This window comes from Lepidochelys olivacea (assembly GCF_965140295.1).
Source record: "Lepidochelys olivacea isolate rLepOli2 genome assembly, chromosome: 17".
NCBI classification, from domain to species: domain Eukaryota; kingdom Metazoa; phylum Chordata; order Testudines; family Cheloniidae; genus Lepidochelys; species Lepidochelys olivacea.
In genome coordinates this window covers 4,101,637-4,119,800 of record NC_140427.1, presented here as the reverse complement: position 1 = coordinate 4,119,800, position 18,164 = coordinate 4,101,637, and the positions used below count along the sequence as shown (strand labels likewise).

General features: G+C 43.9%; 1 protein-coding gene across 1 annotated transcript in view; it reads right to left on the bottom strand.

Moving 5' to 3' along the window:
* Nucleotides 1-10,636: 10,636 nt before the first annotated feature.
* Nucleotides 10,637-18,164, bottom strand: part of ULK2 (unc-51 like autophagy activating kinase 2) — a 59,392-nt gene continuing 51,864 nt past the window's right edge. The window contains exons 22-28 of the mRNA XM_084650717.1: nucleotides 17,703-17,855; nucleotides 16,766-16,974; nucleotides 16,360-16,538; nucleotides 15,240-15,358; nucleotides 14,601-14,758; nucleotides 13,428-13,563; nucleotides 10,637-12,498 (exon numbers count right to left, since the gene is read on the bottom strand). Of these exons, the coding sequence (XP_084506843.1) occupies nucleotides 12,431-12,498; nucleotides 13,428-13,563; nucleotides 14,601-14,758; nucleotides 15,240-15,358; nucleotides 16,360-16,538; nucleotides 16,766-16,974; nucleotides 17,703-17,855 (1,022 nt within the window). The 3' untranslated portion in view covers nucleotides 10,637-12,430. The remainder of the gene's footprint in view (nucleotides 12,499-13,427; nucleotides 13,564-14,600; nucleotides 14,759-15,239; nucleotides 15,359-16,359; nucleotides 16,539-16,765; nucleotides 16,975-17,702; nucleotides 17,856-18,164) is intronic.

Sequence of the window (18,164 nt, the reverse complement as noted above, 5' to 3'; positions counted from 1 at the left end):
TTTCAGTTTTGGTTTTGTTGTTTTTTGGGGGGTGAGAGGGTTTGAAGGAAAAGTAGTTTCCATTGAGATCATGTGAGAAGAGTCCATCTGGGCAATGCCCATCGGCTTCATTCTGAATGACTGACTGCCAGGCCGGTGAAAGAATGAACTTCCCAAAGCAGACAGGTGCACAAACAAAATCTCCCTCGAGCGAGTCCTCCCACATATTTTAACACCAAACTAGGTCAGGCAGGTTATTATATGTATTACCATGGCACCTCGCAGCCCCAGTGCGAGGTGCTATACAAACACACAACAAAGATGGGCTCCTGCTCCAAAGAGCAAACAAATCTGAACAGAAGATAAGAGACGACAGATGGATGCAGATAGACAGTGGGGGAATCCATGGAAACAATGAGACAGAGTGGGTCAGCATGGCAGGCGGTGGTCTCAGCACACCAAGAGCCTAACCCTTGTCAATCGTTTTGTAGGCATCACACGATTTGAAGGAGCAATTTGAAGGAGAATAATGAATGTGTTCGTTTTGTGGCTGTTTACGGGGAGCTCCTCCCAAGCACGAGTGCGTGTTTGAAAATTGAATGAGTGAGTGATTGAGGCTGCACCAAGGGCTGATCAGAGGCGGGAGCTGATGTTTCAGTATGGACTAAAAGAGATGACAGGGGTGGGGCTAGGTCTTGAAAGCAAAGACAAGCAGCATATGTTTGATGCAATAAAGAGGCAGCCAATGGAGGGATTCAAAGAGAAGGGTGACACGGTCACTGCAACAGGCTAGGAAAACGATCCTTGTAGCATCAAACCAAATGGTTCTGAGCAGGGCGAGACTGCATTTGTCAAGGCCACAAAAGCGTGTTCCAATCACCAGGATCTGAGATGATGAAAGCCTGGATGACAATTTTGGCTGGGTGGACGGATAGGAAAGGCCATCTCTTAGAGATGTTGTGCAGAAGGATTCTGCAAGACTTCAATGCAGCGTGGATGTGAGGACCACTATATAGAATAGGCTCTCCCCTGGCCTCTCACAAGCTGTGAGATTCTTTACATGTGGCTGATTGCTCTCAACAGTGTGACATTCTGCCCAGTTTTTGAAAACAAAGAAAATCAAAGAAATCACTTCCAGTGAGTAGTATGGGCAAAGGGCAAGTGACCTTTGTAAGCAGTGAGCCTTGGAACCAGCTTCCATTTGATATTGATCTGTTCACATGGTTCAAAAATATATGCAGACGCTTCTCTGACTTCTATTTGATGGCTGACGGTGAGGCAGCCAAGCTGTGAGGAATCCACAGGCTTGTGGACACTCCACAGACAGGACACATAATGGCCTGGAGAATGCAGCATCCACTTATGTGCATGACTGGAAAGGGAAGGAATTTTCCCAATATGTTTTGGGCAATAAATCACCTAAACCACGTACAGTGAAAACACAGGCGGGGGCAAGGAATGCCTGGATTTCCCCACATAGCCAAAAAGTGCCTCCCTGTCCTTGGTGAGCCTTGACATGTGCTGGGGCCACGAGGCCAGAGTAAGGAGCTTGAAGCACCTGGCCAAAGTCGCATAGGGTGTTTTTTCAATTTTCCGTGTCCCCAGCCTCTGTATGGCATGTTCCTTTGTAATGCTAGGGAAACCTGCCAGTCCTGTTCAAACAAGATCACCCCAGTAGGCAGCTGCCTGAGCAGACTAACTTAAAGTCCAGTTAGGATTATGTAACATATTGACTCAAGTCCAGTGCACTCCATAGTCCCCTCAGGCTGGTGTGAAGCAGAGCTGTATGTTCATGTAAGAGGTCCTATTGCATAAAATTGTTAGTAACTCACCTTTGTACACCATCTTTAACCCCGATGGATCTCAAAGTCCTTCACTGATTGAAACTCCGAGTCTATACAGATGGATGACCACACCCACCACTGAGTTGCAGCCACCTCTGGGGGTTGAACACAAGCCCGTGAACTATGTACAGCAACATTATACAATAGTTTTTGATGGGAGGTAAATACTCCCAATAAACAGCTGAAAATGCACGTGTTTTGTGAGGGAGTAGCATGTAATCACCTTAACTGAAATTTGGCCAGGATGTTTGTTAAAAAGAGGTGCGTTAACTCAGTCACGTTCAGAGTGCATGCCAACGATCCAGAAGAGAATTGGGACAGGGCGTGACTTACTTTAGGTAAATTTCTGAGCTGACTTGCTTTCTGTTGCTGTGCCCTGTCTGAACAGCTCATTTATAATTCTCGGATACCAAGGTTACTTGAAATTCTCCCCAAAGCATCAGTTACTACACATTGTCATATTTAGCATGGAAAAATCATAGGTTAAGGGGAGATTAGGCCCAGTTAGGACCCGAAATAGCTTTGTGGATAAGGGCCTTAGACAAGGTCTACACCTACAGATTAGGTTGCCTGACCTGCATGGTGCAGGGCTGTGAAAACTTTTGCGCCCCGTGCAGCAGTTGGGTCAACCTAACCCCCAGTGTAGAGGCAAGCAGGTCAATAGAAGACCTAGCTACTGCCTCTTGGGGAGGTGGATTACCTCCATGGACAGGAAAAAAACGGCCGTGGTTGTAGCAAGTGTCCGCACAACAGTGCTACAGCGGCCCAGCTGTGCTGCTGCAGTGCGGCCAGATTCTTAGTGCCTCAAAGGGCAGAGACGTTTGTTGCCAACATGCTAGGTAGATCAATCCAAAACCAAACCTAACATGGCTGTAGCTTTGCTAGGGTTGTTGGGCCATGGAACCTGTGTTAGTCTTGCCCACTAGGTGGTGGTAGAGTGCTACAGGTTCTCTCATTGATCTCACTGCTGGCCCTAGTCAGGGCAGCAGCCTAACCCCAGCCAAGTTCTACAACTTTACTCCACCCTGGCTTTTGGCTCCCGCTGGCTGCCTCCATCCCTCCACGCTCCAAAGGTATCTAACGTTTTGTGAGTTGTTTTTTTAGGGGACCGGGTGCAGAGGCAGGAAAGGGTTTTGTGGTTTTTATTGTAGTGAGTACATTGAAAAGCACCTGGAGACTAGCTCTGACCACAACAATCAAGCCACAGATCCTAATAGCTCTTTTGCCTAAGCAGCCCCCTTCTCCCATTTCTCTATTCAGAGGGTACCAGGCCCATTTCCATGTTATGTGGGGCAAAGGGATCCCGGATCAGTGTCATTCCATGCCGCACGCAGAGTCGGCTGCTTCCTGCCAACCCAGCTGGAGTCTTTGCCTCTGTCCAGTCAGCAGGCTTAGCTCATGAATCTGGCAGGCTGGGGACGTCTGCACATGAGCATTGCACAAGCCGTTGCATAAATCCAAATGGAGAGAGCTTGGAGTGGGAAAGATTGACGGGAGCAACTGACAGCAGCTCCACAGGATGGAGAATCTGTAAGCCAAGGAAACTGCTTACATTCTGCGATTTGCACTAAGAGGAATGGTCACTGAGCTAGGGCTGGGCTGGCTTTTAGAGAACGCCCTACAGGACTTCAGAGTGAATGAAGATCTGAGTAGCTGAGACCGTGGCTTCCATGGAAGTTTCACCTGAATAAAGATTACAATATCAGACCTGTTGTAATACATATATCCCCAGAGCACCATCACAAACGTCCCTCCCCAGAGGCCCTGTCAGAATTCAGGCACCTCAGTTTAAACAGATTGGAGGGAAATTAGACAAGGAACTAATTCTGCTGCAGGCGGAGCAAAAGTCTTTCCTACGCCGATCAGACAATTATTATGGGCCTCTGGAGAAGGCCATGTAAAGTGCCCATTTGCAGTCAATGCTTCAGAGAGAGGGGATAGTGCAGTAGAAAAGGGAGTTTGTTTCTTATCTGTTTTTCCCCAGAGTGTCTTGAACAAGCGAGTCTGTTCCTTGGAATATAACTGACCCTTTAGCCCAGGCATATTATTAACATTACAGTAGTGCCTTGAGGCCCCTATGCTTGGCCCTCCACACAGGCTGAGACACAAACTGAATAGATAGGGCAGAGAAATGGTGGGAAGAGAAACAAAGGTGATGTGATAGAACCAAGGACAGAACTCAGGTCTCCTGACTCCCAGTCCAATGCCCTGTCTGCTAGACACCACACTAATGTTCTGCCATGCCTTGAGGGACAGTTGGGCTCAGTCACTGGTTTCCAGAAACTGGAATGCTAAAGAGGCAGCATGTTGAGTCCTTGGGGAAAGAGAAGGGCCCCAGGTGCCTCCCCACTGACCCCTCGAGCTGTTAAAGCATCAGCCACTGCAGATTACTGGGACGTGGATTTAGAAAGCATCCAGCATCTCTAGAGATCTGTGTAGCCCTCCTTGGGTGGCAGGCTGGTGAGACGGACATGTGATACAAGGAGAATGGGGGAATCCTTGAGTTGGAACATGACAAGAACACATGCTGGCTTTTTGAGGGCTTGCTCATGGTAGTTTCTCATGGCTAGCAGCTTGGGGAATAGTCTGTTTTTACTCAGTCTCCAAGAAACAAGGCAGAAGGGGTGTTTGTGGACAGGTAACTGAACTCTAGAGGAATCGTATGGCAGACATTACTGGGGTGCCATTAGTCCCCAGTGTTATAATTATGGCATCAGGTGACAGGTTTTATTGAGCGACTGAACGTGAGAGAAGCCCTCTCCCCCACCAGACTTTGTTCTAGCATCTTCTCCCCTTGGACCAATTAGCAAGACTGTCATCTTCCATGCCCATAAATTACAGGCACGCACAGGGTTTGGAGAACAAACCTGTCTGTGTTGTTCTCTTTCCCACTCCCAGACGCTGCTCGAGATGGCTTGGCAAAGGAGTGGATGGCTCAGGAGTGTGAGAGCAGGGTACAGAGCCTTCTCCCACTGGCTCTCATCACACCATTAGCTTGGAGGGAGGTGGAGTTCTAAGCATCGTCTCTGCCAATGTTTTAGTGTACATCGCCTACACCTTCCGTAGACAGAGACCATTTGGCCTCTTCTGGGAGGAAAGAGAAAAACAAGGAGAAAAGGAGCTCAAGGGCTGAGTTGGGAGGAAGGGAGCCACAACTAATAGCAGTTGGAAGCCAAAGGAACAAAGCACAACTGCAGTGAGCTGTCTCTCAGACTTAGGAGAGCCATAATAAGCAAAGCATCCTGGGAAAGGCTCTTAGCAAAGGGTTAAACCAAAACTGCAGTCCAGCAGTGGGCAGGGAGTCAATATGCAGAGAAAGGGCAGGGATCTGCCTGAAAGATAGACCACATCTAGCACCGTGATGTATCTACAGATCCCTCTGAGGCATCAGTTTCTTCCTTTGCGTTAGGCTACATCATAACAGAACAAACATGAATTTGTTTAGTGGGAAACATTCAAGAGACAAGCACCGCCTGGGTGAGACACAAATACGTTCTCACGCTCTGCTTGAAATTACTCCAACTATCCCCTCTGTGCAGTGATCCTCCAAGAAGAAAAGGATTCTGTTCCCAAGGGACTGGGAGGCTGGGGCTGGGCCAAGGCCAGCTGCATTGTATAGGGTTTTTACAGCTTTTCCACTGTATTCCTAATATTCTTTTGAAAAGGGAAGTTTGCCTCCTTTCAAGTCCTCTTGCTGGAGGCAACACTTTAGTTGCAGCTGCCTAAACACAGAGCGGAATAGCTTCTAATGGAACTTTTCCCTTTGCTGGTGTGAAGTGTGTGGCAGTTGGATGTCAGTTCTGTACGCATCACGTTTCTCCCCATAGCTCCAATTGCTTACCAGGCCTGGACTTGAACTCTGGCCCTTGCAAATACTAGGCTAGTTCACTGGCATTTTCTCACTCTGCGTCATTGCCAGGCTGGTACGAGAGAAGAGCAGGGGCCTTTTCAGAGTGAAAAAGGAGAGTAAACAGTTTCTTTCTGTGGATTTTTACTCTAATCTGTTGCCTCAGAGTGAAACAAATAAAATAAAGGATGCCTCCTTCTAACTGGGGGTTGGGTTTGGCTAGTGAATTCACTACCAGGAGGTTCAGTTTTGCTACAAACATTCACTGGTTATTTCGGTGTATAAACTTTTTGGTCCCATCCGAATTCTATAACCACCTCCCCATTCCCATAGTTTATTCTGCTCATAGGAGATGCATTTCATTGTAGTTCCATGCTACTATATGCACTGGCTTCTGTCTATAGCTTTCTTCTTGTAGTGTTTAAAAAACGAGGTTTGAGATGATCCGTCAGAGGATATATGTTGGTAGCTGGCACTGTATGGATACAATTAACTCTGCTGGGATAGCTTAAAAACTACACTTGACTTGTGTCCAGTAACAGCGCAGGCTAAGTTGGAGTCACTCGACTGCCAGCTACTGCCTCCCTGGTATCACATGATGTGAAGTGGTAATTTCTTGGGTCCATCAAGCATGTTCTTCCAGATACCTGTGGTTCCAAAACTTATCCAGAAGGGGCCAAATATTTCCTTTCAGAGGCAGGACCTCACCCCAGAGTTCCCTGCTGCCTTTCTAAGCAGCAGATAGGATTCACTTGGCATTGGAGCTACAGCCTAAGATCACCCAACTTCAAGAGAGTTCTTATATATTGTTAACAAAACTCACTAGAAATGACATGGCATAGGTGTTGGAATGACACTCACTCCAGAATATAAACAGAGGTCTGATGACTGTATACTGTCTCTTTAAACAAAAGCTCAGTCTTGTAATGATTGTTGTGTTTGTGATATTTAGATGGCAAGGGTTGGTAAAGCTGTCAATACTTAGTAAATAAATAGTATAAGAAAGTTCTTACCCTGGTACAGGGTTATTCCTGGGTCATCAACTTATGTTAGCCCTCCTTAGGCCTGGTATAGCGAAGCTGAAAGCTTACAGGCCTCAGCCTTGCATTGCAGCCTTACTTTGCCAATATATTTATATATATTCATCACTCAGAAAGGCTTGTCAATCTTACATTCCTGTCCTACTTAACCCTGTCCCTCACACATTACTTTATTATACTTAGCCACAACAACGCCTCTATTAAATAATTTGGCCACACATGGATCTTATTACACCTATGCACCATGATCTGCACTGGCTTCCTACATATTTCTGGATACAATCCAAGCTGTTGATTTCAACCTACAAAACTTTACAGGGATTGGGTCCCAGTTACCCTAGGGATCCTCTCTTCCTGGATGATCTCAATTGTTGTGAAACTGCATCAGCTATAGAAAATGTCCAATTTTGGTTAATCAAACGTGTTCAACTTGAGATCACTGGGCAAATCCAATCTGCATTCACAGCCTTTTCCTGGGGGGGGAAGCAGGGGAGAGAACATGCTTTGGTTTTGGAGCAGTTTGGCAAGACCCTAGACAGTGATCCTCAATTTGTGTCTTTTATAAGTAGGGCCCTACCAAATTCGCGGCCATGAAAAACGCGTCATGGACGTGAAATCTGGTCTTTATGTGCTTTTACCCTCGACTATACAGATTTCATAGAGGAGACCAGTGTTTCTCAAACAAGGGGTTCTGACCCAAAAGGGAGTTGGCAAGGTTATTTTAGGGGGGTTACGGTATCGCCACTCTTACTACTGTGCTGCTTTCAGCGCTGGGTGGCTAGAGAACAGCGACTGTTGGCCCGGCAGCTTGGTCTGAAGGCTGAGCCCCACCAGCAGCGCAGAGGTAAGGGTGGCAATGCCATACCAGGCCACCCTTACTTCCGCGCTGCCGCCTTCAGAGCGGGGCGGCTGCTGACCAAAGGCCCAGCTCTAAAGGCAGCAGCGCAGAGGGAAGGGTGGCAACACCATACCAGGCCACCCTTGCTGCTGCCTTCAGAGTGGGGCGGCTGCTGACCAAGGGCCCAGCTCTGAAGGCAGCAGCGCAGAGGGAAGGGTGGCAACACCATACCAGGCCACCTTTACTTCCGCGCTGCTGCTGGCAGTGGCTCTGCCGTCAGAGCCGGGCTCTCGGCCAGCGGCCGCCACTCGCCAGCCACCCAGCTCTGAAGGCATCGGCAGCAGCGGTAAGGGTAGTACTGCAGCCCCCCTACAACAACCCTGCGACCTCCCACCCCCCAACTCCTTTTTGGGTCAGGACCCCTGCCATTACCCTACCATGAAATTTCAGATTTAAATAGGTGAAATTGACCAAAATGGACTGTGAATTTGGAGGGCCCTATTTATAAGGGTGCATCCACACTGCAAGAACTACACGTTGGCTGCCTGCCTGAGCTAACTTGTATCTAGCTAGCTTGGACAAGAACAGGAGTGAAGGCTGGGGAGCCAAGTATGTACCCACATCTGTGCAGGGCTTGTGCTGAAGCCAATGTTGTCTTCACTCTCCTCGTTACCCATGCAGCTGGATTCAAGCTAGCTTGGGTTGACAAGCCTGTGCCTAGCTTTTGCTGCATAGAGCTACCCTTGGCATCCATGGTGTCTATCATACTGTCTGGGTGCATTAAAAGAGTCACAAAAACCAGGCCAGAGAGGCACAACAAGATGGAAGAGATGTAGTTACAGAAGGTACAAATCCAGGAAGCTGGCCAGCATACACATGGAGATAAAGGAGAGTCTGGAATAGCTTCTGAAATTGCTGTTGAAAAGAAAGAGGCTTTAAAGAGCCTAAATGAATAAAAGCAGCTCAGTTCATTTTATGGTGTCAATAGTTTGGAGGGCAGAGGCTGACCTCATGTTTGTGAGAGCAGCACATAGTCATACAAAGCAACAATCTGTAGGCTGCATTGTAGACATAACTGGAGCGATGGAAAATGTGAAAGCAAGCAAAAAAAGAGAAGTGACTGGTGCAAAGACTTGAACAAGACTCAGCAGCGTTTGCATTCAATTCGCTTTCAGCTGAAGACGGGAGAGTCTGCTGCCTACAAAAGGCAGTGCCAACATTTAGCTAGACTGGGCTCCTACTGAATAAGAGATGTTAGTGAAGGGGATACTCAGATAGGCCTCGCTGCTCTAGGGTGTGGAGTAGCTAAGCATATGCCCTGTGCATTTATTAGTTCAAGTAAAGGCTGAGGCATTAGAGAGGATGTAGTTTAGGATAAAAGAAGACTGTTTAAAAACAGCCAAGGAAATTTTGGCCATTTGAGAAGATAGTGTCAAGCAGACTTCAAAGGAAAGGAAATTAAGGATGAAGGAGGGAAAAGGGGAGATTGAGCTACAAAGGAATGAGGTCTCGTGTCAGCCTGGCTGTCCAATGCTCAAAGCATCAACAGGCTCTGAAAACAGCAGCATCCAACTTTGTACTAGGAGAGGAGAAAAGCTGCCCCCCTCTTCTGTCCTGCTGGGCAAATGGAGTCTTGTCTTTCCTCTTCCTCAATCTCCCCCTCCTCTCTGAAATGCAAATCAAAGAATTGGAAGATACTTTTCAAAATATCAATTGACTTAATAATCAGTGCCTCAGATGTGACCTAACTTAAAATGCAGCACAGGAAGGGAAAAGAGAATCTTTTGAGATCTCACTGATGGGTTGAAAGAATCTGTTTTGATGCAATCTACACAATGAATTTAACCAGAATTCATTGTCTGCACCAGAGGAAAGGAAAGGAATTCAGCTTTCCCACTATTAAAAATAACAAAGTCAGAATGTAAACAGGTTTTCAAGATGCTCAGTGGACATTATGCACTGTGGAGAGGAGAAAAATGTAGGTAGCACTAAACATGATCCTCTTAAGGGAGATAAAATCCACTGCATTCAAATAAGAAATACAGCACTGAAGGGTGAAATGTTTCCCCTTGATTTCTGTTTTTTTAAAGGGCGAGAAAAGCTTCTAGCAGAATCAGATACCTGCTGTTCAATACAGAGAGCTGGAGCTAGGAGAATCTGTGTTGAAAGTTTACATAGGAAGACAGGCCATGTTCAACACTGGTCATCTCCTCCTCCTGAAAACCAGAGAACAAGAATGGCCCTTTCTTCTCCCTCCTGTTTGTGCAGCTGTAGACTGTTGGCAGGAGGAGAGTAGGGAAAGAGAGAGCCTGAATTCTGTGGAGGATGACAATGAGTTCTTGGGAAAAGTCGACTATCTCCCAGACCTTTGTATTAGGGCCAGAGGCATGTTCAGATATTCCGGCAGCACACTGTGCTCCTCCCTTTCCTTTTTCTTTTATAATTAGGGTCTAGTTCTGAGCAGTTTTTTTCTTTTTCTGGTAAATGCTGGAAAATCCTGCTAGTACAGCAAAGAAAAAACAGCCCTTTCCCAGCTACTCCACCACACTCAACTGGGGAAGCAGCTTCAGCAGCACAATGGAAAACTAAATTTTGCAACTTTTAGCAGGCAGAAATGTCATTTAGAACCAGCCCGTCTATCAGGTGTATGTAATTACACGTGTTTCTAGCAACTCGAACAATGAGCCTCCTTGCTAAAGGCAATTAAGAGGCATCTCACTGAAAGATTTCCAGCTCTTATCCAAAAATCTGTTCAGCATCTTAGTTTTCAACTCCATGACATTTTTAAAAAAAACAGGGTTAACAGGTTGTTGCTTTAAGGAAAGGTAACTGCTTAAAGCAAATGCTGGAGACCATTCTGTCACCAAAGAGGTTGAGCACAAGCAGCAATGCAAGCTCCATCACGCTGCGCTGCCAACATGCCTCAGCTGATTGCTGCCAGCCGCACCTCTTGGCTTGTGAAGCACATTCAATCTCCAGGGCCTGTTCAGTCCCTGATTTAAACACTAGCCAATATTGCAGTGTGTTTTTTGAATATAAGAGTCCCCAATTATAGTGCAAGATACAAACTAAGGTTGTACCATAGAAACACATCTGGTGTCAGTCTTTATTTTACCTGAATATACATTTATACAGGCCATAATAAAAAGGCTATTATGCAACAGTTCAGTGAGTTATTACCTAGTTTCAAGAATAATGCATGCAGTTACAAAGGAGAGGTAGAAACACTGTATTAAAGACCTAAAAATACAAATATTATATAAATAAACACTTTCAAATTAACTGTTGGAATTTCATACAGATAAATAAGGGTAAAAGTACATTACTTTGTCAAAGAAAAGGAAACACATGGTTATCAGTACACTAAAACAATACTGATGCATGAGAACTGTACAACTTTGTAAAATAGTTCAGACCACGGTATCTAAAAGAGGATTAAAATGATTTTGTCCTGGAGAATGGTTTATTCAAGTATTCAAGCAGTTGAGTAACCCCCCAAAAAAACTTCCAAAAGTAAAATATAGGAACCATTCCAGAGAAGATGATCTGCCTAAATACTTCGTGAATTACTGTTCTGATGATCTGAAGGGATGCTTGAAATGATAAGTGCCTATGAGGCTATGGGAAGCTTCCCACCTCTCCCTAAAAATGCACACACAAATACCCTGATTTTTCACGCACTGTATGTAGAAATCCCACATCACTAAATCAGCATCCCAATTCCCAACCTACTTCTAGTCTCACACGGCTCCTAACAGAGCCTCTCAGTTTACAGTATTTGTTTTAATACTGCCCAAGGAAGAGGATTCAGAGAGCTGTTGTTATACTCACAGAGACTGCAGGCAATAATGCACATACTGCACGCACAACAAAAGATGCAACCAAACCTATTTTGAAAGCAAACAACCAGCAACTCAAAACATTTCCATTACTGAGAAAGTCTGTAGCAGTAGTTACTCAAGTATTAGATAAATAGGTATAAAATGGAAAGGTTCACATGAATACAAGTTTTTACAGTTTGTCTGAAAGTCTTCTAGAAGCTACATTGGAAATTCTGAAAAGGATTTTATATACACTGAAATAAAACTTTTTCAGCTGAGTCCATTGTGCCTTTTCTCATTTTTTTTAAATTAATAGTTCTTCAAAAATGAATGTACAGTTGCTTTAGTAAATTAGTGCAATACAAACTGTTTTGGAAGAAGAGCATCAAGTTGTATCCACATCAGCTGATAAAATTGTTTGAGGATTTTGAAGAGGTGGAGCAAAATTTCTTCCATTGACCTCTTCCTCTCCTTCTTTAAAAGGGACTTACTTCCCATCCTTCCTCTATTCACTGATGAGCTGTATTTACACGATGTAAGCTTGGATCCAAACAAGCTTAGCCAAAAAAGCTTCAAACTGCAGGTTTATACATTTGGAATTTCATACCTTCATTCAACAGTCTGATACTGGCAATTAAAAAACAGTCTTCTACAAACCTTTGAGTGGAATCTCCCTACAGAAACACAGCTTTGCATACTTTGTGAAGAAGGATCCATTCTGAATAGTCCTTAGTAAGGAAAATAAAATTGATCGCTGTAGTTGAAAGTACATGTACAAAGTTCAGTTAGAAAGTGAAGAGTGATTTCTTTTAAATTCTGCTGCTAGGAGGAAAAAGGGACGAGTGACTGTATCAGTAAGGCAGATTTTCGATAAATGTACTTTTGGATTTTTTCCTCTTTGAATTTCACTGCTGTTTCTTTGGTAGTCACCACAGAACTTTAAAAACTGTCTTCCACAGAGCAGTGGGACAATGACAACAATTAAGCTGTAGCAAAAAAAAAAAGGTACAATGTCACTGAGTGGTCCCTTCTGTTCACACCGCCTGGTCCTTGGGATACTGCTAGTGTTCATACACAGCCACTGTGCTATAGCAAAGTGCAGAGAGCCGTCGCTCAATACTAGATTTATCTGAAAAAAACCACAAATTATAAAGTTACAGTCAAGTTCTGAACACATCAAGCGTAAATTAATTTCAATGCAGAAAGAATAAAATCATTGCATCAAAACAGACATGGCTCTTCAGGTTATGTAGCAGCATCAGCTAAGGACGAGCATTTGAAAACCATCCAAACTGGCTACTCCTCTCATGCTTGCTGCTTTTAAAGGCTATGCCTAATCATGAAATTACAGATTTATATATATTTAAAATATATACAAATGTAAGTGCTCATCTTACACTATAGGTGCCTCCCCCCCCATGAGTTAAATATACAAGGCAGATAATAAATATCAGACAAAGAAAGTTCATCTGCATTCAGAGGATTTTATTAAGAAAGTTAAACACAAAGCTCAGCACAATGATTTTTACCCACTGTTTGTGTTTAGTCTTGTTTCAGGAGTCCAGCGTTTATCCTTCGGATTAACTTTTTAAATTGAATTTATTACAAATCTACTTTTGCCCTTCATTTTCCCAGTTTTCCACTTTTGGAACATAGATTTGTTCCTCTGAGTTCTTATGTTTTAAAAACTCTTGTCTCAGTCACCAGTAATAGCTTCCGCTACAAGTGCAATACTGTGAATGGCTTTGTGCCTTGAGATGCATGGATCAGGATTTGCCTTGTGAAGAGGCTTTGCATGGATTGGCAAACAATACTGGAGGTAAAATCCTAGCTCTACCGAAGTCAATGGCAAAGCTCCCATTGACTTCAACTGGGCCAGGATTTCACCCAAAATGTTAGATCCTTTTATTCTGTTCTTCACAGCCAAATGTTGCTATTTTTATAGTAAAGAAACACTTTATGCATTTTGAAGAGAAGTACAGGATCAATTTTTTTACACTCTCCAGAATTTTCAGTTACTACCAAGGTACACAAAATACACTCTCCAAAATAACTTACATTTGTGAACATTTTCTATATCTGCAGGGTCCTGCAGTATCTTAGTCAGTCCTTCCAGCAGCATGGCTGCTTTGTGGTATCGAAATGTAATATCTTCTGTCTGCTGAAACATCTCGTCTAGTGCTGCTGACTGAACCTGGAAGCATTCATTAACATAAGCTATATGAATTGTTCTAAGCAAATACAATTATAAAAAGTTGTCTCGGAGAACTGACTGATAAATGAGCATCACTCTGTGGATACTAATTAACAGTGCTTCTGTACCTTAAATATACTGGTCTGGTTTTATAATTTTTAATATAATCTTATGGAGAAGTTACAGGAAAGTAAGTTTGTGTGGCATTAGGTGAAAAGAGTCCTGCATGTATAGATGTGAAATGCTTTATGTTCCTTTACTATTAAGCATGGTACAATATATACGTACATTTCAAATTGTAACTACTCACATATACACACCTGTTATCAAGCTTATTTTATTTGTGAGGGAGACAAGCTAATTTGTGTGTGGCTACTGAATCATGAAGGTTAAGTACAGTGGATACTTGCCAAGATCTTACATCTAACACCACTATTTATCCAATTCCGTTTCACCAGAACTTCCCCTTATCTGAAAGGTAAGTCAGTCTCCTAATGCGATACACTTGCTGCACCTTGTTCCTGGGATTATCCAAATATCTGTGTACTCAAAACTTGTCAGATACACAGATACCTTTTCCCCATATTTCTTGATTAACATTTTTATTTTGCATAGACCTGCTGACATGCTTCTCCAACCTAGGAGTCCCCCCACTCTAAACAACTCCCGAAACTAAAACCAGTTGATTGGGAAGCTGTGTGTGTCTTCTGTTTCTGTGCTGCAGTAAGCTTTATTGTGTGATACTCCAGCACACAGAACCCCATCATGGACTGTATAGCTTAGCAGTGCATTTTGTAGCATCTATATACAAAAGCTGCTGATGTGGGGGAAAACCTCAGAGCAACCGTATCAGCGAGGAACTTCAGAAATGATCTGGGGGAAGATTACATCAGCCCAGGCATGAACAGGATTAAGGCCACACATGCAGTGCTGTCTGGTTACATTAGAGACACGTGAGAGGAGGTTGTGCCCATCACCAAGTGTTACTACTTTTACTGATCTCAATACCTTAAACACAGATGAAAGGAATGATTTACCATTTCCACAGCACAGTTGTAGATGAGTTTCTCTGCAGTTACACTGTTGATTTCATCTACAAATCTTTGCTTGTCAGAGAAGAAATGATTCAACTTTTCTGTCAGCTTCTTACACATGGTGATGCAGAATTTATATCGTTCATTCAGAGTTTTGACAACTGGAGAAAGTCAGTGTTAAGAAGAGGTTAAAACATTTAAATTCAACTTTACAGGGTAGCTTTCTAATCAAGTAAGTCTGTTTATCTTTGTAGTTTTATTTTACCATCTACTGTGTCATTTTTGCTGTCGGGAGAGCATGTCAAATAATTTTCACTTCATATTAATAATCACCCATTCCCTAACCACTATCACCATCTTTTTGTCATAGTAATTAAGCAATTCTGTGTCTGCAGTTCTCTCTCTCCAGAAGTACAATAAGCACGGTCAGTTCTGGAAAGCGCTAAGACACCTCTTTGCGCAGCTGATTTAGTCAAGGTTTCCTGACTGACTAGTACAGCTGCAGGCAGAAAAGGCATATGGTGCCTGGCCACAGTGAGATCCTGAATGTTTCAACTTCATTCTTTTCACTGATGGGCCAAAGAAATGTCAATAAGTCACAAGCAAAGGAAATCAGTGTCCCAAAACAATGGCTGCATATACCTTGTTTAACAGCAGTGGATGGGTTCAGGTTTCCCGATTTGATCTGTGCTTTGGCCAGATGCAGAGAAGATGCTAGTAGCTGTGCTGCTTTCATATACAACACCAGCTGCTCTACTTGTCTGGAAAAAAATAATTTTAGCATGTCTGATGTTTAAAGATTTTCTTCTTTTTCAAATGAAGATATTCAACCCACAGCCAGACGCTCCCCACACTATGTGCTGACAAGAAATAACTGTCGGGAGTGAGGAAACAGGTGTACAAAAATGACAAAGCACCCCGGGCGCTCTGTGCAGCACTGGTTGTGAGAGAACCCATCTCTCTGGCCAGGAGAGAGTGCACATCTAAACTTTGTTTTCATGCACAAAATAGAAGAAACCCAATTTGTTGTTTGTAGGTTAATTACATGAGGCCAATGTCCTTCCAGAAAGCCCCTGCTTGCACTTTTCTCGAGTGTCCTCACACACTCTCCCCACCCCAGGGGTTACTTTCATAATTCCAACATTTGGGACCATCACACACACTAGTTCTTTTTTGCAGGAAGGGAGAAACAACTGAAATTTCCACTCCCATCACCAGCATTTTCACCTTATTTCTCCTCACTTCTAAAGGTTTCACATCAGGACCGAGCTGATTCTCTGACAGAGGCTTAGATGTGACTCCCTTTGGAGCTCAGTATCGCCGCTCCTGGTCAGCCAGAGATAGTTACTGATGGAGTCATGCAGAGAGCTCCCCTTTCCCCATAACTGAGGATGTGAAGACTGGAGCTCAGATTCCCAGGCATGACGAAGTGTAACACTGCTCTAGGCAGCAGCCACCAGCCTCGCCCTCCTCTCATCTGACAGTTCAGAGAAAAAGAAACAAGCCCCCACCCCTCACCACTTTCCCTTTTCCAGGATTCCTAGTTATTCACCTGCCGGCCCATTTCAGTCTTTCCTCTGCTACGCTGTTTCTGGGCCTTTTTGCTTTTCAGTTGTTAAAAAAATGTTCATACTACCACCAAACATTCCCTAAAGCAGAAAGGTCACTTCTGACAAAGTCAGAACGAGGACGGTCATGCGCAGACATACGAATTGATCTGAAATTCACTAATTCTAGAACAACTACTTAGCCAAATACCTACCCCCATTCTTTGCTTAGTTGGCTTATCTGATCAACCACCACGCTCTCCTGAATCTGATACAATGACACTGCAGAGGTGCACAGTTCTGGGTTTCCTCCCCGTATTGCTGTCAGGTCCAGTACACATTCTATAAAAGTCAGCATCGTGTTCAGATGACGCAGTGTATCCGTATGTTCTCTCTGCCAGAAGGAAAGGAGAAGACAATTTAATCACAATAGGCCATGTGGCAAATACATGGCAGCTATCTGGAGAATAGTCAGCATCTCAGCAACACTGTGCAACACACACACTATTAATACCAAGAGCAGGAACTCAAGAACTCAGGCAGATCCTCAGCCTTATTTCCATCATTTCTAAGTACTCGTTTATTGGCATTAAACATGACAAAACATTAATTTTTCTGTACCTCCATTAATGTTTCCTCAGGCAATTCAGGAGCTTCAAAAGTGATAAAACCCTCTAAGCTGGGAGGTGAAGTACCGTAAGACATGTACTTCAGACTTGGAGCTGCCTCTGCTCCAGGAGGAGATGACCCCATATAAATACCGGGAGGGGAGCCCATATATACACGGCCACTAGTAGAGCAGAGAGACCCTCCAGAACTGTTTGATCCAACTATAGGAAAAATAAAACACACTCAGTCCAAACAGCTTGGTCCAGGATAAAGCAGAAGTCACCTAAATTCACCAGGGGGAGTTTTTCGTTATGCTTTATACCGTCTGTCCAGTACCTAAGTGGCATTCCTTATTGGACAGTGAAGATTTATAAAATGGGCATTGTGAGAAGAAAAGGTGATTGGCTGACAAGGATTCTGACTGTAGGTACCCAGTCAAATTCAACAGACTGGATCAAGTTCACAAAAAAGCCCTTATGCAGATATGCTGGCCATCCACACTTCAAATGGAGGAAGGCATTTAGCCTGTTGGCGTCTATATTTCAAAGCACACACTAAGGTGTGCTGGAATCCAGTATGCTTCCAAACCCTGTGCATTATTATTATTGTTAAAAATCTACTTTTTTATATCTTGGAACAAACAACCGTGTATGCCATCTGAAACAACGTTAGATCCCATCACAGACATGGCGTAGACTGTCACAAATGTATACTACAGAATGTTGAACTAACAGCTTCATCCCTCTTTTATGGAGAGAAAAGTCAGAGGACAGACTGACATTCCTCTCTAGTCCTGATTATGGTTTAACACTTGCTACAGCATTGTCCTGAGGCCCTACTGTGCTATGCACCTTACAAACACACACAAAGAATCAGGTCCCCATTCCAAAGAGCTTACAAATTTAGACATTACATTTGCCAAAGATGCATTGTTTTAGGGGTGTCTTACCTGAAGTTGTTCTAGTTCTGAGGACCATATGGGTGCAAGTAGGAGGGGTAGCACTATTTGGAGGGGAACCCACAGTAAACATTACTGCCCTAGAACTTGCTCCAGTTCCTATGGAAGGAAGTGCCATTGCAATTCCACAGGCCCCTGCTGGAGCTGGAATAAAAGGTTTACATGGTATGTTAGTCCTTATGATACAATATACACCACTCTCTGAAACAGAGCCAGACTTTGGACTAGACTGGGGAAAAACGAGGGCATCTTTGAAGTCTGACAGCAAATAATACCACATGCCGAAAGTAGTGCTGGGCCCACTTAGCTGAACACAATCAGAACTAAGATGCACCCTTAGCTTTTCACATCTCCTTCCAAGTTCCACTTGAAACTAAATTTGCTCTTAGCTCTAAACTCTTCTCCTCGGGGAAGAGAACTGGAGATGACTTTTGAAAACCCAGAGACAGTGCT